At 41.0% G+C, this 22809-nt stretch overlaps 1 protein-coding gene and 1 pseudogene across 4 annotated transcripts in view; both read left to right on the forward strand.

Annotated features, from left to right (window-relative positions):
• The window catches only part of CD99L2 (CD99 molecule like 2), a 90132-nt gene that overhangs the window by 38835 nt on the left and 28488 nt on the right, over nucleotides 1–22809 (forward strand). For 3 of the 4 annotated variants that reach the window (XM_013047920.2, XM_013047923.2, XM_013047922.2), the window contains exons 2-4: nucleotides 10297–10356; nucleotides 21147–21212; nucleotides 21947–22018. In XM_013047920.2, coding sequence (XP_012903374.1) covers nucleotides 10297–10356; nucleotides 21147–21212; nucleotides 21947–22018 — 198 coding nt within the window. The remainder of the gene's footprint in view (nucleotides 1–10296; nucleotides 10357–21146; nucleotides 21213–21946; nucleotides 22019–22809) is intronic. The other variant, XM_045068179.1, reaches the window with a different exon arrangement.
• On the forward strand, nucleotides 1526–1601 carry LOC123388501 (annotated as a pseudogene).

Consider the following 22809-nt stretch of genomic DNA (forward strand, 5'->3'; position numbering starts at 1 on the left):
ATTACAAATCTATAGGAAACTTGCAAGTACAGTATAAAGCACTTCCCTCCACCAAATCACCTGAGAGTAAGTTGCTTACCTGATGCTCCATCAGTACCCCCCAGCATCTACAAGATAACTTGAGGGTGCATCTCCTTCAGACAAGGACATCCTGCTCTATCTCCTCGGCATAACCATTTGAATCAGGAAATTAATGTTGACGTATTACTACCACGTAATCCTTAGACCCAATTCAAGTTTCACCAGTTGTCACAATAATGTCTAATAGAAGGAATCTCCATTTACTGATCACCTAGATTTCCCAGTTTTACCACATTTGCCCTGGTATGTAAGGTTGGGTCTAAATATTTTTTCAGAATCATTTCAGACTCAGTCGCAAGCATGATCCTCATTACATCTTAATAGTAAAGTGTGCATTTCCTAAAAACAAGCACACTTTCTTCCCCAAGCTCTGTAAATCCAAAAGATCAGGAGTTCTAAATGGATACTTTAAAAGCATGATCCAGTGTTACCATCTGGTCGATAGGCTTCTTTAAGCTTTCATTGAGTGCCCCAATAATGCCCTTTATAGGTTCAGGATCCAAGCCAGGATCACCTGTCGGATTTAGCTGTCACAATTTCCTTGATCTCTAGGATTGTTGTGCAGTGCGGAAAGCTGTTAGCTCATGTTTTGTCCACTTCATAGTGTTTACAGTGGGAGGGCTAATCTGACACCAGTTTCGCCGTCATAGCAAGAAGCAAAAGTCTGCTTCAGAATTTTAGAAGCTAAGTTATTAAGTGCTATGACTAAATTTTCTTGTGGATTATATGTTTTATAAAATACTGCATTTGTCCTGTTTAAAGGTTGGGATCTTGAGTTCCACCTTGTCATATTAATATTGCCACATCTGTTTCTTTCCTTTTAAATGTCACCTGGTATATAGTTCTCTATTAGTCTATTCTGTGTGTGATTATTTTGTTCTAGGTGTGTATGTTGTTAACAGCATATAGTTATCTTTTTATTCTGTTTATCTTTTGATAGATTTGCCCTTTTTACACTCAATTTTTTTTTACTGATATAATTGTACATATCGTGTTAAAGTTCATGTTTTCTGTTTAATATGTTTCTTTTTTCTGTTTGGTGACTTTAGTTGGATTGATTTTTAGTTGTTGGTGTTGACCTTTTATTTTTTCCATATCCTATATATAGAGTTTCTGTATCCTAATATATCTCTTCTATAGCCTAGACATCTCTTTATATATATATATATATATATATATATATTTTTTTTTTTTTTTTTTTTTGCTATGGGAAGTGGATTTTTAAAAATAGTTTTTTTTTTTTTTTTAGAACAGGTTTAGACTTATAATGCCAGGCTAGTATAGAGAGTCCTCATATGCTCCACATTCGGTTTCCGGTATTTTTAACATTTTACATTGGTGTTGTATCTCTGTCACAATTAATGAACCAATATTAATGCACTATTATTAACTGAAGTCCATACTCTATTCGTATTTCCTTTGCTTTTATCTAAAGCCCCTTCTCCTCGCTTCTCGGCCTTTTGGCTAAGATCAAGTGTAGTATCTAAAGTCCCCCCTTTTTTCTTGTTCCAGGATCCAATCCACATACCAGAGACCTGTCTTCATTATAATTCCTTAGGGTCTTCAGGCTGTGCCAGTTTCTCAGACTTTTGTTTGTTTTTGATGACCTTGGTTTTGAGGAGTTCTGGTCACATACTTTGTAGGATTGGAATTTGTCTGATGTTTTCTCATTATTATATTAGGGTTATAGGTTTTTGAGTGAAGAACACACATGTGTAGGGGCTGTCTCATCCCGCCATATCAAGGGTATATACTATCAACATGACACATCACTGTTGATGTTACTCTGATACAGTGTTTCTTAGATGTCTCCACTATAAAGTTACTCTCTTTTCCCACCTACATTTTCATAGTGTAATCTTTGGAAGGAAGTCCGCACTTATGAAGTGGAAGGTTAGGTTTCATCTCCTTGAGCTAGAAATTCTATGTAAATTGAGTTCTTCTATTTTATCCCTTTTGTGTATTTGTTTAATGTATATATCAGCATGGACACAGGAACATTTTGTCCTTCGGATTATAATCTAATATTATTTTGTTGATTAAATTGTCCAAGTTTAGCCATTGGGAACTCTTTCATTTGACCCTGTTCCTCTTTGACATATACTGATTAATATCAGTATTTTAAAAAATACTTCATGGTGCTAGAAGATGCTTCAAACTCATATATTTCTTATTCCAATCCTGTAATCTGCCATTTCTCCAAGGAGTTCTGTTTTTCTTTAATTGGGCAGTGGTATTTAGAAACCAAGATCTGGGGGTGTACTCATTGCTACTGGGGTGTTATTGCTTCTAGGCCCTCTCGGGTGACAGAACAAAGGCATGTCTGCATATTAGCCCATGTCTATAAGTATTTCTGTATGTAATCATCTGTGTGTATATTAAGCCACACATGATTCATACTGAAGTCTCCAACTCTAATCAATTATCATAGTGATCATTCCACCCTTTTTTAAAACTTTTTTTCTTTTTCTTTAAATTCAATTAACATAATGTATTAGTTTCAGAGATAGACTTCAGTGATTCATCAGTATTATGTAATACCAAGTGTTCATTATATCACACACCTTCCTTAATGTCCATCACCTAGTTACCCCTTCCTCCTACCCCCTCCCCTCCAGCAACTCTCAGTTTGTTTTCTATGATGAAGAGTCTCTTACAGTTTGTCTCTGTCTCTGATTTTGTCTTATTTTTCCCACTCTTCCACTATGAATCTTGTTTTGTTTCTTAAATTCCACTTGTGAGTGAGACCATATGATAATTGTCTTTCTCTGACTGACTGATTTCATTTAGTATAATACCCTTCAGTTCCATCCATGTTGTTGCAAATGGGAAGATTTCCTTTTTGGATGGCTGAGTAGTATTCTACTATAGATCTGTATCTATACCTATACCACAACTTCTTTATCCATTCATCCATCAGTGACCATCTGGGCTCCTCCCATAGTTTGGCTTTTGTGGACATTGCTGCTATAAACATTAGAGTGTGGGTAACCCTTCGGATTACTACATTTGTATCTTTGGGGTAAATCCCTAGTAGTGCAATTGCTAAGTCATAGGGTAGCTCTATTTTCAGCTTCTTGAGGACCATTCATACTGTTTTCCAGAGTGGCTGCACCACAGCTTGCATTCCCACAAACAGTGTAAGAGGGCTCCCCTTTCTCTGCATGCTTGCCAACATCTGTCATTTCCTGACTTGTTAATTTTAGCCATTCTGACTGGTGTGAGGTGGTATCTCATTGTGGTTTTGATTTGTATTCCCTGATGCCGAGTGATGTGGAGCATTTTTTCATGTGTCTGTTGGCCATTTGTGTGTCTTCCTTGGAGAAATGTCTGTTCATGTCTTCTGCCCATTTCTTGATTGGAATATATGTTTTTGGGTGTTGGGTTTGATAAGTTCTTTATAGATCTTGGCTACTAACCCTTCATCTGATATGTCATTTGCAAATGTCTTCTCCCGTTCTGTAGGTTGTCTTTTGGTTTTGTCAACTGATTCCTTTGCTGTGCAAAAGCTTTTGATCTTGATGAAGCCCCAATAGTTCATTCTTGCCCTTGTTTCCCTTGCCTTTGGCGATGTTTCTAAGAAGTTGCTGTGGCTGAGGTCGAAGAGGTTGCTGCCTGTGTTTTCCTCTAGGATTTTGATGGACTTCTGTCTCACTTTTAGGTCTTTCATCCATTTTGAGTCTATTTTTGTGTATGGTTTAGGGAAATGGTCCAGTTTCATTTTTCTGCATGTGGCTGTCCAATTTTCCCAACACCATTTATTGAAGAGATGGTCTTTTTTCCATTGGATATTCTTTCCTGCTCTGTCAAAGATTAGTTGACCATAGAGTTGAGGGTCCATTTCTGGAGACTCTATTCTGTTCCAGTGATCTATGTCTGTTTTCGTGCCAGTAGCATACTGTCTTAATGATTATGGCTTTGTAATAGAGCTTAAAGTCTGGGATTGTGATGCCCCTAGGTTTGGTTTTCCTTTTCAACATTCGTTTGGCTCTTCAGGGTTTTTTCCGGTGCCATACAAATTTTAGGATTATTTGTTCCTGCTCTGTGAAAAAGGTTGATGGTATTTTGATAGGGATTGCCCTTAAAGTATACATTATTTTAGGTAGCACGGACATTTAAACAATATTCATTCTTCTAATCCATGAGCATGGGACGTTTTTCCATTTCTTTGTGTCAGCCTCAATTTCTTTCATAAGTGCTCTATAGTTTTCTGAGTATAGATCCTTTGCTTCTTTGGTTAGGTTTATTCCTAGGTATCTTATGATTTTTGGAGCAATTGTAAATGGGATCAGCTCCTTAATTTCTCTTTCTTTTGTCTCATTGTTACTGTATTGAAAAGCAACTGATTTCTGTGCATTGAGTTTATATCCTGCCACTTTGCTCAATTCCCATTTAAGTTCTAGAAATTTGGGGGTAGAGTCTTTTGGGTTTTCCACATAGAATGTCCTATAATCTGTGAAGAGTGAGCATTTGACTGTTCCTTTGCCAATTCAGATGCCTTTTAATTCTTTTTGTTTTCTGATTTTGAGGCTTGGACTGACTCCTCGTACTGTGTTGAACAGTAGTGGTGAGAATGGACAGCCCTGCTGTATTCCTGACCTTATGAGAAAAGCTCTGTCTTTCCCACTGAGAATGATATTCACTTTGGGTTTTTTGTATATGGCTTATATAATCTTGAGGTATGTTCCCTCTATCCCTATGCTGTGGAGAGTTTTAATCAAGAAGAGATGGTGTAATTTGTCCAGTGTTTTTTCTGCATCTAGGTTTGTGGCTGTCCAATTTTCAGGAAAGGACAAGGACAAGAACCATATGATTCTTACGGTTCTTGTCCTTTCTCTTATGTATGTGGTTTACAATGTTGATTGATTTGTGGATGTCGTACCATCCTTGTAGCCCAGGAATAAGTCCCACTTGGTGAATAATCCTTTTATTATACTGGTTGGTCCTATTGGCTAGTATCTTGGTGAGAATTTTGGCATCTATGTTCATCAGGGGTATTGGTCTGTAATTCTCCATTTTGCTGGGGTCTTTGTCTGGTTTTGGGATCAAGGTAATGCTGGCTTTACAGAAAGAGTTTGGAAGTTTTCCTTACATTTTTATTTTTTGAAACAGTCTCAGAAGAATAGGTGTTAATTCTTTAAATGTTGGGTAGAATTCTTCTGGGAAGCCAGCCAGCCCTGATCTCTTTGTTGTGGAGATTTTTTTATTACTGCTTCAGTTTCTTTGCTGCTTGTGGGTCTGTTCAAGTTTTCTATTTCTTCCTGGTTCAGTCCTGGTAGTTCATACCTCTCTAGGAATGCATCCATTTCTTCCAGATTGCCTAATTTGTTTGCATATAGTTGCTCATAGTATGTCCTCATAATTGTATTTCCTCGGTGTTGGTTGTGATCTCTCCTATTTCATTCATGATTTTATTAATCTGGGTCCTTTCTCATTTCTTTTTGTTAAGTCTGGCCAGGGGTTTATCCATTTTATTCATTTAAAGAACCAGCTCCTAGTTCTGTTGATCTGTTCTACTGTTCTATTGGTTTCTCTTTCATTAATTTTTTCCCTTTAATCTCTGTTATTTTTCTTATCCTGCTGGTTTAGGCTTTATTTGCTGGTTTTTTATCCCCCAGCTCCTTTAGGTATAAGGTTAGGTTGTGTATTTGAGACCTTTCTTATTTCTTGAGAAAGGATTGTATTGCTATCTACTTCCCTCTTAAGACTGCCTTTGCTGCATCCCAAAGGTTTTGAAGAGTTGTGTTTTCATTTTCATTTGTTTCCATGAATTTTTAAAATCTTCTTTAATTTCCTGGTTGACCCATTCATTCTTTAGTAGGTATGCTCTTTAGCCTCCATGTATTTGAGTTCTTTCCAGATTACCCCTTAGGATTGAGTTCCTGTTTGAAAACACTGTTGTCTGAAAATATGCAGGGAATGATCCCAGTCTTTCGGTACCAGATGAGACCTGATTTGTGACCCAGTATTTCATCTATTTTGGAGACTGTTCCATGTTCACTCAAGAGGAATGTGTGTTCTCTTGCTATAGGATGAAATGCTCTGAATGCTCTGTGAAGTCCATCTGCTGCAGTGTGTCATTCAAAGCCCTTGTTTCCTTGTTGCTCTTCTGCTTAGATGACTGTCCTTTGCAGTGAGGGAGCATGTTAAAGTCCTCTTCTGTTACTGTATTATTATCGATTTGTTTCTTTAATTTTATTAGTTGGTTTATATAAGTGGCTAACCCCATGTTGGTGTCACAGATATTTACAATTGCCAGATCTCTTGTTGGATAGACCCTTTAATTATGATATGGTGTCCTTCCTCATCTCTTATTACAGTCTTTGGTTTAAAATCTTATTTCTCTGATATAAGGATTACCACCCCAGCTTTCTTTTGATGTCCATTAGTATGATAAATGGTTTTCCACCCAATCAGTTTCAGTCTGAATGTGTCTTTAGGTCTGCAATGAGCCTCTTGTAGACAGCATATAGGTAGGTCTTGCTTTTTTATCCAGTCTGATGCCCTGTGTCTTTTGATTGGCAGCATTTAGCCCATTTACAGTCAAGTAAGTATTGAAAGATGTGAATTTAGTGCCATTATATTACTATATTAATTACTATATATTAATATGTATCTATTATTAAAATAACTGTTTCTGTATATTGTCTCTGTTCCTTTCTTGTCTGTGGTACTTTTGGGCTCTCTCTTTCCTTAAAGGATCCCTTTTTAAAAAAAAAAAAAAGATTTTTATTTATTTATTTGACAAAGAGAGATCACAGGTAGGCAGAGAGGCAGGCAGAGAGAGAGGAAGTAGCAGGCTCCCTGCTGAGCAGAGAGCCCGATGTGGGACTCGATCCCAGGACCCTGAGATCATGACCTGAGCTGAAGGCAGAGGCTTAACCCACTGAGCCACCCAGGCGCCCCTAAAGGATCCCTTTTAATGTTTCTTGCAGGACTGGTTTAGTGATCACAAATTCTTTTAGTTTCTGTTTGTCCTGGGAGCTTTTTATCTCTCCTGTTTTGAATGACAGCCTTGCTGGATAAAGTATTCTTGGCTGAGTATTTTTCTCATTTAGCACTATGAATATATCATGCCAGTCCTTTCTGGCCTGCCAGGTCTCTGTGGATAGGTCTGATGCCAGTATAATGTTCCTACCCTTTTAGGTTATGGACCTCTTGTCCTTAGCTGCTGTCAGGGTTTTCTCTTTGTCTTTGAGATTTGCAAGTTTCTCTTGTTAACTTATATTTACTGATTTTTGAGGAGTGTTCTCTATGCCTCCGGGACTTGAATGCCTGTTTTCTTCCCCTGATTAGAGAAGTTCTCAGCTATAATGTGCTCCAATATACCTCCTGTCCCTCTCTCTTTCTTCTTCTTCTGGGATCCCAATTATTTTGTTGTTCCACTTTAACAGTATCACTTATCTCTCAAATTTTCCCCTCCCCATGATCCAGTAGATTTATCTTTTTTCTCAGCTTCTTTAGATGTCTTCTGTATCACTAATTCTCTCTTCTGCCTCATTTATCCTAGCAGTTAGAGCCTTCATTTTTTATTGTACCTCATTAATAGCTTTTTAAAATTTTAGGTTGATTAGATTTTGGTTCTTTTATTTCTCCAGAAAGGGATTCTCTAGTGTCATCCATGCTTCTTGCAATCCCAGCTAGTATCTTTATCATTGTTAATTCTGAACTCTAGTTCCAACTTCTGCTTATATCCATACAGATTAGGTCCCTTGCAGTCATTACTGCCTCTTGTTCTCTTTTTTGAGGTACGTTTTTCTCTCTTGTCTTTCTTTCTGGAGAAGAATGGATGAATGAGAGAACATAATACTAAGATGACAACAATGACCTCAGAGAAATATACCCTAAACAAATCAGAAGAGACCTGAAATTGAAAAAAAAAAAAAAAAGGAAAAAATAAGAGAATCAGACAGTTGAACAGAACAGATCCATACATATTGGATCCTGTGTGTATTTTGGTTTGTTTGTTAGAAAACTAGATCCTAAAATTGTAAAGAAAGAAAAATTTAGAGGTACAAAAATAAAATTACATACAATGAAAGGATAGAATGTAACTGTAAAAAATGAAAAAAGAGGGACGCCTGGGTGGCTCAGTTGGTTGGACGACTGCCTTCGGCTCAGGTCATGATCCTGGAGTCCCGGGATCGAGTCCCGCATCGGGCTCCCAGCTCCATGGGGAGTCTGCTTCTCTCTCTGACCTTCTCCTCGTTCATGCTCTCTCTCACTGTCTCTCTCTCAAGTAAATAAATAAAATCTTTAAAAAAAAAATGAAAAAAGATTTACAGTTGATAAAATAAGAAATTGGTTGTAAAAGGAATGAGAAAGAAAATTAAAATTGAAAGACCAAGGAATCATGGGGAAAACCCCTATGAATTCTGTGTACCGTATTTCCCTAATGCTGGAGTTTTGCATTTCTCTATGATCATAAACTTGGTCTTGGCTGGATGTTCTTGCTTATCTTCTAGGGGAGGGGCCTGCTGCATTGATTCTCAGATGTCTTTGCCCCAGGTAGATTTGCACTGCCCTTGCGGTGACGGGGGGCGGGGAGGGGGGACAAGTCTAGTCATCTGCTTGGGTTTACTTTCAGGAACTTTCATGCCCTGAAGGCTTTCCGTGCAGCTTTAGAGGATGAGAATGAAAATGGCAGCCTCCCAGTCTCCAGCCCTGGAGCCCAAAGCTTGGTTCCCCACTTCTCAGTGCGTCCTCAGAGAAATACAGTCAGTCATTCCTGTCTCCCTGGTCTCCGGCCACACTCCATGCTTGTGCGGCATGTGACCGAGCATTTCTATCACAGGTACAAGACCCCATTTTGAGTCTCCAAACCCTGCAGACTCCTGTTGCACACTCCCATGCTGCTTCTTCCGGGGGAAGAAGGGAAGTCTCGTTGTAGTTCTGCCGCTCCCTGGGCCCCTGCTCTGAGAACAGTGGCCCGACTGTGCCATTGTTTGTGGTATGTGGCAACCCCAACCTGAGAGCCCACTCCTGGGCTCACTGTTTGCTGCCAGCTTCCCTGCTCTGATGCCTGAGAGCTCTGCTGCACTCAGGCACCCCCAGTGCCTATGACCTGGGGATCCTGAGACCACACTGTCCCACCTAGCATCCGCCCCCGCTTAGCCACCTGAGTGATGGCCCTCATCAGACTTCTAAAAGTTCTGATTTGGCATTCAGCTGCTTATGGCTTATGGCTCATAGCTGGCTTATGGAGGCTCCCTCCCCCCATGGTTTATCTTTGCCTCGATTCACTTCCCTGTACCGACCTTGCAGAACATGATCGTTTTTCTATTTGCAGAGTTGCAGCTATTCTTCTCTTACATCTCCAGTTGAGTTCATAGGTGTTGAGAATAATTTGATAGCTAGCTAGCTGAATTCCTGGGACCGGACGAAACTAAGGTCTCCTACTCCCCTGCCATCTTGGACTCCTCCCACTGTAGCCCTCTCTTACCTACAATCTTGCTCTCCAACAGTGAGAAGCCAGGCTCCTACAGTTCATCACCCACTTACCCATTTATTCAGTTCTAGTATGCATGCGTAATAGTTTGAGAATTGATAATACATATACTCCGCTGGGAAACTACGTGCCCATATGGGGGGAATGATAGGTGTCAAGTCCAAAAGCAAGCAGAGCTGGGCAGATGAGTCTGCCTCTGAGAACAGATTCTCTTGTGAAAAGCTTTTCCCTCAAGCCTTTTAAGTGGTGTGTAATCAGAGCTGCTCATCTAGATATGGATACTGGGGTTGGGGGAAGGTACCCTGGATCAACACAGTGTAGTTCAGAGTTTACAAGATATGGAGGGGGATGTAAGAACCTGGCTCATAATCAGTGGCGCTTTGGACCCCAGTATTCCTTGTTGCAAGGTGTACATTCTGTGGGCTGGGCTTGGTGTTCTGTACAGTTGAGCCTTCAGCTTCTAGTGGAAAGAAGACTGTGATCAGTAAACTTGGTGAGATTCAATGCGAGATGATCTCAAGATCCTTAACTTAATTATATCTGCGAAAACCACTTTTCCATTTTGTTTTTGGTGGAGATACGTTGTTTGTAGAAGGAAATCAACTCATTGTGTCTGGATGGCTTCTACCGGTTTTCCTTTTGTGGTATTAATCTTCATGACACCCTCTAAAGGGAAACAGCGATTACAAGAAACTATTTCAGAATGATTTTGTTTTATGGAAAAATATTAAATTTTAAAAATCTTTTTTTTTTTTTTTAATTTTTAGGATCTGGGGACTCTGATTTTCGTCTGGAGGATGCGTTGAAAGAAACTTCCTCAGTAAAGCGTGAGTATTAATCGAACTATTAAAAACAAACAATAGTGATCAATATGCACTACCCACTCAGAATATACACCCAAGGAAAACACTTTTTGTCTGAACTGATCGGATATAATAGGGGTGTCATAAATTGCATTATTTAAAAGAAAATCTGAATATTTAACATCATTTGTTTCCATTGCGAAGAATAGCACACAATGTGTAACAACTGATACAGCATTTTCCCCAGTGGCCTTAGAAGACTGCCTTTCCCTCGCTCAAGGAAAAAGTACTTTGAAGTGAATAAGAGGTTTGTTATTCCTACTAGATTTTTTTTTTAAATGTTTTTTCTTGGGCGCCTGGGTGGCTCAGTGGGTTAAGCCGCTGCCTTCAGCTCAGGTCATGATCTCGGGGTCCTGGGATCGAGTCCCGCATCGGGCTCTCTGCTCAGCAGGAGCCTGCTTCCTCCTCTCTCTCTCTCTGCCTGCCTCTCTGCCTACTCGTGGTCTCTCTCTGTCAAATAAATAAATAAAATCTTTAAAAAAAATGTTTTTTCTTAAAATGGTGTCTACATGTAAACTCTCAAATGTTAAGCTTTGTTGTCCATTTCTCTTTACATTTTTTTGAAAACAAAAAACCACTTTTTTTTTTTTAAAGTGTGAACATGAGAAAGTAAAACCGAGATTTTCTGTGACCCTCCCCATCCTACTATTGTCCTTCCCATCCCAGGAGGAAACTGCTGGGTCCTTCTGGAATATGCTGGTCCCAGGTGATTTTCTGTGCTGTTACGTTCATCCGTACACATAGATTGGTGTTTTTGTTTTACATGATGTGTGAGGCTTTTTATTTTAGTTACGCATGTAACTAAACAACAACAAACAACCTTGTTTGCATTTAGTAAGTATTGAAGACTTGAGTGAGTGTTATCTAAGTTTGATGAACTGGCAGGCTTAAACCCACCGAACTGTGTTCTCTCACCGATCTGGAGGCCTGGGGTCCAAAATGAAGGTGTCGGCCGGGCCACGCTCCCTCTGAAGGCTTGAGCGCAGGAAGCTTCCTGGCTGGGCACACCTGTGGTGGCTTGTAGCTGCCTCACTCTGGTCTCTGCCTCCTCCTTTGTGTGGTGTTGTCTTCCCTTCTTCTCTTCTGGGGGTTCTGTTTGTTGGATCCGGAGCCCACTGGGACAATGCGGCGCACTCTCCTCGCAGGTGCCCTTCATGACATCTGCAAAGAGCGTTTTTCCAAATAGGGTTCCTGTTTGTGGCATCTGCGGATTAGGACTCCACTATGTATTTGCGGGGCCACTGTGGGACCACATCATTATATCTATACTTCACACATAACCTTGGGCTTTGTGGAGCTGGCATCCCAGTGACGTGGCTCTGGCCGTGTCCAGTGCTGCCCTTTCCTTACTGGCCGATGTGTGATTTGCTTTCATTTTGCATAATTACAAATAGGGCTTCAGTGAACATTCTTGTCCATATCTTTTGTGTATAAGGTCAGTGGGACTATCAGGCTGAAGGGTGTATGTATTTTCTGTTTTACTAGATTCTGCCAAACTGTTTCCAAAATGAATATACCATTATATATTCACTGAATACCGTTCAGTTCCTTTTCTTCCAGATCTGCACATCAACCAGATTTTATTAATCAAAGGCATTTTACCAATATGATGGACAAAATATCTTATTGCTTTATTATGCATTTTCCTTATTATAGTGAGATGGAACATCATTTCATATATTTATTGGCCATTTGTATTTTCCTCTTTGGTGAATTATCTATTCATATCCCTTCCCCATTTTTTTCTGCTGGTTTTCTTGTCTTTTTCTTATGGGTTTGAGGAGTCTCTGTGTATTCTGGATTGAGAAAGGCAGGGGCTCTGGAGCCAGACTTCTTGTGTCGGAACCCCGCCTCTGCTACTTCCTGCCACCTTTGGTGAGTCTCCTGACTTCTCTGTGCCTCCATTTCCTTGTGTCTTACGTGAGGTTAATAATAAGCCCTACTTCCTAGGATTATTGGAAGGATTAGGTGAGTTGGCCCGTGTAAAGTGCTCAGCACAGGACTGGCACAAGTTCAGTGCTCAGTGAGTGTCGGCCATTATATTGTTCCTTGATTCGACTCTGGCTGAGTTTCTGGTATCAGGCAAGGCTACATGAGGAATGCATGCTTACATAAACTGGCCAACAGATTGAAAGCAATTCTTGTCAAAATCCCAGCTAGAGTTTTTATAGAAACAGACAAGCTGATTCTAAAATTAATACGAAATTCAGGGGACCCCAAATTGCGAAATTGTCTTGGAGCACCTGCGTGGCTTGGTAGGTTAAGCATCCAACCCTTGATTTCAGCTCAGGTCATGATCTCAGGGTCATGAGATCGAGCCCCACATCAGGTTCCATGCTGGGTGTGGTATCGAGCCTGCTTAAGATTCTCTCCCCGCCCACCCCCCCGCCCCATGCTCATTCATGCTCTGTCTCTCTCTCTCTCTGTAAATTAGAAAAAAAAATTCCAAACTAATCTTGAAAAAAAGAAAAAGTTGGAGGACTCACACTTCCTAATTTCAGAACTTACTACAAACCTGCAGTGATCGAGGTGGTGTGGCACCAGTATGAAGAGACCTGGAGTTCAGTGGAATAGAATTGCAGAGTCTAGAAATAAACCATTATATCTATGGCCAGTTGACTTTTGACAAAGATGCCAGGACTGCCCAATGGGGAAGGAATAATCTCTTGAATAAACGGTGCTGGGACAGCTGCATATCCAGTTGCCAAAAAATGAAGTTGGACCCTTGCCTCACACCTTATAAAAAAAATTAACTTAAACTGGATGATAAACCTGAAACCAGAAATCTCATAGAAGTTCATTTTCAGGGGCACCTGGGTGGCTCAGTGGGTTAAGCCTCTGCCTTCGGCTTGGGTCGTGATCCCAGGGTCCTCTCTGCTCAGCAGGGAGCCTGCTTCCTCCTCTCTCCCTCTGCCTGCCTCTCTGTCTACTTGTCATCTCTGTCTGTCAAATAAATAAATAAAATATTTTTTTTTTAAAAAAAAGGAGTTCGTTTTCATGTATGTTGTGAGGTGAGAGCTTAGAGTATTCTCAGGTTTTTCCTGCGTGTGCTCACGTCCTGTACATGCAGGTGGCCTTTCGGATTCCCGGGGGAAGGACACTTAGTTTATTAGCAGTGATGGTTTTAATGAAATCATGTAACATCTCCCCAAACAAACATGACCAAAAATACCAAAAACCTAAATATAAAGACCCCCCAGTTAGGAAATTTGTTACTTTCCTAATGGGGGACTTCTAAATACTTACATCCCTTCTCCGGGAGAAGGCAAACCTCACCCGATCTTCATCAGCACCCGTCAGCCAGTGTGCCCGGCACCCGTAGGAGCACCAGCACGTGGTGTCTTTGGTTGAATAACATTCCCCAATAGCTCATCACTTTTTTTTTTCTGTCTTAGCTTACATTTCATGCTACTGAGATTCAGAGAGATAGACTTGTTGATTTATCCTTGGCTCAATTACATTTTCTGGCGGAGAATGTTTTGGTTTGTATCTTGTACGTTTCTTGTGTAAACAATCCCGGAACCTCCTAGGTCAGGGTATTGTCAGTGACCTTCATTCATCAGTCAGCAGTGTTTGAGTACCTGCTTGCTGCCAGGCACCGTTCCAGGTGCTGGGCATACTGTAGGGGTTAGGCCTGTGCTCGTGATGTCATTTTCTCTGAAGATACACAGTGCATGAAATAATGTCAGATCTCACTGAGTACTCTGGAACAACTACAACCAGTTGACAGGGTAGGGAGGGCCCGAGGAGGTGGCAAGTGGTGGTAGTTTAGATGAAGTGGAAAAGGCCTCACTGATGAGAGGTGACCCGCAAGGAGTGGAGGAAGTGCTGTCAAGGCCAAAAGATCAGGTGTAAGAGTCCTGAGACAGAAGAGGACTGAGCTGTCTCTGGGACTCAGAAGGTGGCCTGTGTGACTAGAGTGTGGAGGGTGCTGGATCATATAGGGCTTCTAGTCTAAGCACAAGGCAAAGCTTCTGGAGTAGTATTTTGAAAGCTGAGTTATTGAGCTGTAATTCACATACTGTAATTCACCTATTTTAAAGTGTGCAGTCCAGTGGCTTTTAGTACATTTACAGGGTTGTGCAATTATCACTACAGTCCATTTGATTTTGCTTTTAAAGACTTTGACAGTGAGCACAAGCAGGGGGAGGGGCAGAGGCAGAGGGAGAAGACAACTCTCCACTGAGCGGGGAGCCCAATGTGGGGCTCGATCCCAGGACCCCGAGATCATGACCTAAGCCGTAGGCAGAGGCTTAACCCACTGAGCCACCCAGGCACCCCCACTACAGTCCATTTTAGAACATTTTCATCATCTCAAAAAGAAACTGTACCCTTCAGCTGTCAGTCCCCTGATTTCCCTCTTACAGATATCTCATATAAATGGAGTCATATAACGTGGACTTCACGTGTGGCTTCTGTTACTGAGCACAGTATTTTCAAGGTCACCCGTTGCTTTCAGAACTGCTTCTCCGTCCCTTCTCCCCCCGTCTTTCCGTCTCCACCCCTTTTCCCTCCTCCTCTTCCTTTCGCAGTGTGTGCGCTCATCTCACAGGGAGCACACTTCTGCCTTTGCCCTATGCAGCTTCTTTTCTTTTCTTTCTTTCTTTCTTTTTTAGTTATTTATTTGAAGGAGGGGAGGGCAAAGGGAGAGACTCTGAAGCAGACTCCCCGCTGAGCAGGGTTAGAGCCCAACACAGGGCTTGATCCCAGGACCTTGAGATCATGACCTGAGCTGAAGTTAAGAGTTGCTTGCTTAACTGACTAAGCCACCCAGGCGCCCCTACCCTAGAAAGCTTATGAGTTTCCCCTTTCCTCGGAAGGCCACGGACGCCATCATTAAGCCCCCTTGGGGGAACGTGGCCAGTGTTGTTTACTGTGTTGTCATAGGCGCATGTTAAAAAGAAACCCTCTGGCTGGAGTGCTGAGCAACAGAGATGCTCTTCTAAGTTTGTCATTTTGAGAAAAGCTTCACAGAAATAGGTTTCTTTATTTTAGGAGCTCACTGCTTTCATGAAGTTGACCTACTGTTCTAATTCCTTGATAAGTATCTAGACTTTCCTCCTCTCAATTATGGATAATAAATCCCATTTAAAGGTTCACGACAGGAAAATCTGTAGTTAATAGTATCTTAAAAATCATACAAATCCACGCTAACATTCTACATCCTCGCAGGCTCGGGCTGTGACAGAGCCGCGGGCACATGTGGTAAGGAACGAGCTCTTGAAATGGCACCTGCAGATTTTCAGAGAAACCACACTTCTCCAGAAACCGTGTACTTGGGCAGAACTCCACAGAGCTATAATGATCACGACTGCGTGGTACTGGGTCAATCAAATAGAACGAGAGTCCCGAAAGAAACCCTTATTATGTCCTTGGCCAGTTGACTTAAAAAAAGTCTGGAAGAAGAAATATCTTTCCGTGAGCTGTTTGAGTGCTGCGGATTTTAAAGTACTATTACATAAGGCTGGCACATATAGCGTGGAGCCTGGGTGTGGTGCATAGGCAGTGAATGCTGGGACACTGGAAAGAAAAAAAAGTGAATAAAAATTTAAAAAAGAAGAAGAAGAAAAAAAGAAAAAGAAAGTACTAATACATAAGTGACCATTGCTTTCATGAGAATTGCTCAAATAACAGTTCCAGTAATGTATCGCCACAAGATAGATACACAGAGCCTCCTTTTAAATTTTACAGCTTAAAGTCAAATGGAAATTATAGACCTGAAATCCTCTCCAAACTGTTGATGAGCTGGATTAAAAAGTGTATGTGTGATGACGGTAGGTCCTCACACGTGGTCCTCTCATCAAGCCACCCCCTGGTGTGGTCTTCACACTGAGGCGCGTTGGTGCCCCAGAAGCCTTCCCAAGGAGGCGGCAGGCGTGCTTGCTTTAAGGGAAAGACTTGCCATTGCCTCAGCTTCCAGATGTCCTGAATGATGGTGGACTAAACCTGTAGTCGTGGACATGATCTCCTTTCCCACCGATCCCTCTTTGTTTAAAAAAGTACTGAAGTAAAATTCACAAAACCTAAAATCGCCTGTTTGAACACATTCACAGCGTTGGGCAACCACCGTGTCTATCCGGTCCCCACACATCTCCATCCCTCCAAAGTAAAACCCCTTGTCCTCCATCCCCTCTCCCCTTGCCCCAGACAGTCACCAATGTACTTTCTTTACCAGTTGATTTATCTACTCTGGGTATTTCGTGTAAATGCCATCATATAATACGTGACGTTTTGTCGTTCATTTAGCAGCATGTCTCGGAGGCTCACCCACCGTATAGCCAGCATATTGGTGCTTCGTTCTCTTTATGACCGCTGTGCCGTTGTATGGATACACCACGCTTTGCTCATTCATCGGCTGACGGCTGCTTTCTCACAGCTATTGAGAATAAGGTTGCGATGAACATGGATGTGCAGATGCCTGAGATCCTGATTTCATTTCTTGCAGATAGAAGCCCAGAAGTAGTGTTGCTCGATCCAGCGGTAGTCCTATTTTTGTCTTTTTTTGAGGAAGCACCATACTGTTTCCATGCTGGCTGTACCTTTTTATGTTCCCTCCAACAGTGTGCAAGGGTTCCCCTTTCCCCACAACCTTACCAGCCTATTCCCTTTTGTGTGTGTTTTTAAATAATAATCATCTTAACAGCTGAGGTGGTCTCTCATTTTGATTTGGGTTTTCCTGATGATTAGTGATGACGAGCTCATCTTTTCATATACCTCCATTTCTTTGGAGAACTAGCTAAGTCCTTTGCCCATTTTCTAACCAGATTACTTGTTGCTTTGCTACAGAGTTGTAGGATTTCCTTACGTATTTTGTATATGAACCCCTTATCAGATATATGATCTGCAAATATTTTCTCTCATTCCATACATTGCCTTTTCATTTTGTTGACTGTTTGCTTTGCTGTGCAGAAGCCTTTTGGTTTGATACAGTCGCGCTTGTCTGTTTCTGCTTTTGTTCCCTGTACTTTGGGTATCACATCCAAGAAATCGCTGTTAGGTCTGATGTCAATTTTTTTCCTGTTTTTTCCCTAAGGGTTTTTTGGTTCCAGCTTTATGTTCATGTCTTTATTTTCCAATTAAAAAAAAATTATAGCCCTTCTAGTAGGGATGAAGTAGAACCTCATTGTAGTTTTTATTTGTGTTTCCCTGGTGACTGAGGAGGTCTTCATACATACCGAATGCCAGAGTTTCATCAGATACTATTTACAAATATTTTCTCTCATTTTGTAGGTTATCTTTTCAGTTTTTGAAAATGTACTTAGATTCACGGAGGTTTTCAGTTTTGATGAAGTTTAATTTACCCTTTTTCTTTTGTTTCTCATGCCTTTGGTGTCATCTCTGAAAATTTGTGGCCTTAAAATCTTAAAAAAAAAATAAAAAATAAAAAAAATTTGTGGCCAGATTGATCTGTTTTGCGGTAATTTTGTATATAGCCAACCTCCTTCTTCTGCATGTGGATATCCAGTTGTCCCAGCAACATTTATCAAAAAGACCATTCTTTTCCACCACTGAATGGTCTTGGCACCCTCTTGAAAATCAATGGCCATAAATATGTGGGTGCTTTCTGAAATCTCAATACTGTGACATTGATGTGTGTACACACACACACACACACACACACATTCTTTTAAAGATTTATTTATTTATGTATTTGACAGGCAGAGATCACAAGGAGGCAGAAAGGCAGGCAGAGAGAGAGAGGCAAGCAGGCTCCCCGCTGAGCAGAGAACCCGATACGGGACTCGATCCCAGGACCCTGAGATCATGACCCGAGCCGAAGGCAGCGGCTTAACCCACTGAGCCATCCAGGCACCCACACATATTCTTGATATATATGTATATATATCTCACACACATACACACACACACACTTAATGCCAGTATCACACAGGTTTGATTACTCTAGGTTTGTAGTGTGACTCTTCTAATTTTATTTTTCCTGTTCTTTTGGCTCTTTGGGCCCCCATGTAATTCCATCTGAATTTTAGGATCAGTTTATCCATTTCTGTAAAAAAAAAAAAAAAAGGGCAGTTGAAATTTTGGCAGAGATTGCATAGAATCTGTAGGTTGATTTGTGTCATATTGCCATCTTAACCGTAGCAAGTCTTCTGTGACAATGGAGTGTTCTGCTTAGACTCATTATGGTTTCAACACTGTTTTGTGGCTTTTAGTGTACAAATCTTTACACATCCTTTGTTAAACTTATCTCTAAAAGTTTTATTCTTTTAATGCTTTATAGTGAAATCACTTTGAGTTTTGTGTATGGATCTTGTGTCCAGCAGCTTTGCTGGGCTTATTATCTCTAAGAAGTTTTTTTGTTTTGTTTTGTTTTCTTTTTGTTTTTCTTTTGGTGGGGGATAGGTCTGGGTTGTTAGGGTTTTCTGTATGTAGGGTCATGTCATCGTTGACTAGAAATAGTTTTATTTCATTCTTCACAGTCTGTCTAGGTGAGATGATCAAGTGCTTTATTTCCCTTTGTTCTATTAGTTTTGGGTATTTTAGTGATTGGTTTTTCTTATATTGAGTTACCCTTGCATTTCTGGAATGAATCTTACTTTGCCATGTTTTATAGCCCTAGTATGCTTCTGGATTTGATTTGCTAGTGATTTGTTGAGGATTTTGTGTCTCTGTCCATAAGGGTTAAAGGTCTGTGGTGAATTTATTATTTAGTTATCTTGTGGTGGCTTTAGTATAAGGTACTACTGGCTTCACAGAGTGACTTAAGAAGTATTCTGTCCTCTGTTTTTGGGAAGACTTTAAGAAGGATTGACTGATTTTTCATTATTTCTTTTTCCTTAGATTCACTTAGTCAAGGTATAGTATATCATTGGTTTTTAATACAATGTTCAATGATTTATCAGTTCAGTATACTACCCGGTGCTCATTTTTCTTTAAATATTTGGTAGAAATCACCAATGAGGACTTCTGGTCCTGGGATTTTCTTTCTGGGAAGTTGTTAAATCCTGATTCACTTTGTTTATTTGTAGGTCTAGTCAGATTTTCTGTTTCTTCTTGAGTCAGTTTTGGTGGTTTGTGTATAAGAATTTGTCCATTTCATCCAGGTTATCTAATTTATTGTAATATAATTTTTCATAGTGTTCCTTTATTCTTTTTATTCCTGTACAGTTGGTAGTAATGTCCTCTCCTTCATTCTTGAATTTAGTAATTTGGGTCTTCTTTCTTTTTGTCTTGGGTTGGTCTGTTAACAGTTTGTCAGTTTTGTCAAAAGAATCAAATTTTTGGATTTGTTTTTTCTCTTTTTTATATTCTCTATTGCAATTATTTATGCTCCAATTTTTATTTTCTTCTGCTTGACGTAGGTTTAGTTTACTCTTTATCTAATTTTTTTTAAAGCTTTTATTCATTTATTTGAGATAGAGAGAGACAGAGAGCGCACGCAGAGGTAGAAGGAGAGACAGAATCTCAAGCGGACTCCACACTGAGTGTGGTGCCCAATGCGGGGCTCAGTCTTCTGACCCCGAGATCATGACCTGAGCTGAAATCAAGAGTTGGACCCTTAAATGACCGAGCCACCCAGGGCCCCTATTTAATATTTTGATGTGAAAGGCTAGGTCGTTGATCTGAGACTTTTAAAAATGTCAATGTTTACAGCTAGAAATTTCCCCTCCAGCACTGCTTTCACAGTAACACATAAGTTTTGGTATGTTTTCTTTCTTTTTCATTCACCTCAAGGTATTTAATAATTTGCCCTGTGATTTCTTCTTTGACCCATTATTTCAAGTCTTCCTTTCTGATTTTCTGTCAAACTGTTCTATCTATGATTGAAAGGATGGTATTGAAATCTACAACTATTATTGTCAAATTACCTATTCTTTGATTTTTGCCTTTTTATTTATTTATTTATTTATTTTGCTGCTTGTATTTTGGGGCTTGGTTACTGGGTTCATGTACATTTAAAATTTTATCTTCCTGCTGCATTTATCTGTTCATGATTACAAACTGTCATTCTTTGACTCTTGTAACCATGTTTTTCTTGATGTGTGTTTTATCTGGTGGTGCCATAGCTCCTCCGCCTCTCTCACAGTTGCTGTTTGTATCATACTTTTACCCGTCTTTTTACTTTCAACCATTTTCTACTTTTGCTCTTAAATTTCCTTTACTACTTCTAATAGTAGGAACAGTTACACTAAAGTCTTGATGTCTAAGGAAAGAAACTATTAGAAAACCGTTACGTAGTATGCTGTGTGATAGGAGTGAAAGGAGTCTGTATTTTCAGAGGAGTCCGGTTGTGCTGAAAAACCCAATAGTGATGGAGTAAGAACCATGCTTATATAAAATATTTTGTCAGTATTATACTACTTTCAGTTCATAAGACACTCCCACACTCTCTTGGGAACATAATCTCGGTCCATCCCTGGGCAGTGTTATTTATGGTTACGGTGCCAGGTTGATAGTGGTGGAAACCAAGGCCTGAAGCTCCCACGGGTCGTGCCCAGACTCTGGAACCCCCCGGGCCATGGGGTCCGTTTTATCCTGCAGATCGAGGCTGAACACCTCACCCCATTAATCTTCAGGTCCTTCAGTCGTCTGAAGGAGAGTGAATGGAACTGGTCTCTCGTTTAAACCTTGTACATTCCGCTGTCATCCTCACAGGGGTTGTCAGAGGCCTTAGAGGGGCCTCAGGGACTAAGACAGGGGCACCATAGTCCTGATGTGACATCCCTGAGCTGTGAAGTGGCTGCTGTATTTTGTTACTAAATGTGTTCCCATGCTGTCCCCCTTCTCCATTTTAGCACGATGGGACCATGGCACCACAACCAAGAGGCCAGGGACAACCCGAGCTCCGCCAAAGCCTGCAGGTAATATGGCCCCTCTGAGGAGAACATTTATATTCCAGTGTCCTCTTTCAGGGAAGGATTTTGGAACCTGGTGCTTCTGCGTGACTTTTTCTTGGAGTTGTTTCAGCTTTCACCAGATGGGCCACTTTACTATTCAGACATCCTCACTCATGTGAGCAAAACCAAAAAGTAAACCTCGCCTTGGGGTGGGGGCACAGTCATTGCTCCCATCTGGGAACTTGTTACTAGTACTTTCTGAGCATGCTACCGTGTTTCTGGAAGTGGATGGCTACCATTCTTCTGGAGAGGCAGTCATGACCGAAGAGAGAGTTACCCCTGCTCTGTGATTTGCGCTCATGTCTTCACATTTCCACCCTCAAAGGGCTTCTTTGTGACCATGCAGCCTCCCTGTTTGTCTGGTCTGTGGACTCTGCACTTGGTTTTGAATCTTGAGTCAGTGCATGTAATCAGTGAGTAGACAGTTAAAATGGTCTGTTTGCATACACAGCATACACAGAAATAGAAATTAGTTGAGAAGATGGTAACACAGTGCAAAGAGAGAGCAGCAACTCGATTCATCTGTTGGCATTTTCATTACCAGTGTCTGTGGGAGTCGGAGCCCAACTTAAACTTCTTTGTCTGAACTCACCAATTGTGTCGATCAGTCGAACCCAGGAGTGTTTTGCGTTTTTCAGACTCTTGTACCAGTTGTTAATCAGTTGGCTGTTTCCTTTGTGTTTTGATGCTCACCGAAGGTGCGTTTGGCTTGGCCGATGCTTTGGATGACCCAGACGACGGCCGCAGGAAACCGAGCACGGGGGGAGGAGGTAAGTCGGAGCTGGTTGGAAGCACTGGCCGGCACAGCAGCTCCCCGAACCTTGTAGTAGCTCATTAACTACAACAGCCCGCAGCGCTCCCCTAGGACTCAGGGTGCTTCAAGGCACAGAACGCTAAAATAGTAGTTCTCAAACTTTTTGGTCTCAGGACTCCCAGCATCGTTGAGGATCGCGAGGGCTTTTGTGTTCGTGGGTCACGTCTAGCAGTATTTCTCATCTTTGAATGTAAAAGAAAACAAATCTTAAAATATTTATTTATTTAAAATGAACAATAATAAAGTGTCATATCTGTTAACAAACAACATATTTTTTTATGATAACTGCTTGGCAAGACAAAAACAATTACGTGACAAGACCTTTATGTACTTTTTTTTTTAAGATTTTACTTATTTATTTGACAGAGAGAGATCACAAATAGGCCGAGAAGCAGGCAGAGAGAGAGAGGGAAGCAGGCTCCCCGCTGAGCAGAGAGCCCGATGCGGGGCTCGATCCCAGGACCCCGAGATCATGACCTGAGTCGAAGGCAGAGGCCTAACCTACTGAGCCACACAGGCGCTCCACCTTTGTGTACATTTTTGAGAATTTCTAAGACATCTTGGTGGAAGAGTCTGTACGTTGTTGTGGGTTGTTCATGCAGTTTTTTCCAGTGGTAGCGTGTTGCAAATTGTACTGCAATACCACAACCATTGATCGATACACTCGTTCCAACTCCCAAGGTTTATCCGTCCTTGCATGTGTGTTGAGGCGTACACAGTTTTGTCACGTGTTAGAGCGATTCCAGT

Source organism: Mustela putorius, unplaced genomic scaffold (assembly GCF_011764305.1).
Source record: "Mustela putorius furo isolate JIRA1106 unplaced genomic scaffold, ASM1176430v1.1 tig00003899_pilon_pilon_pilon, whole genome shotgun sequence".
NCBI lineage: Eukaryota > Metazoa > Chordata > Mammalia > Carnivora > Mustelidae > Mustela > Mustela putorius.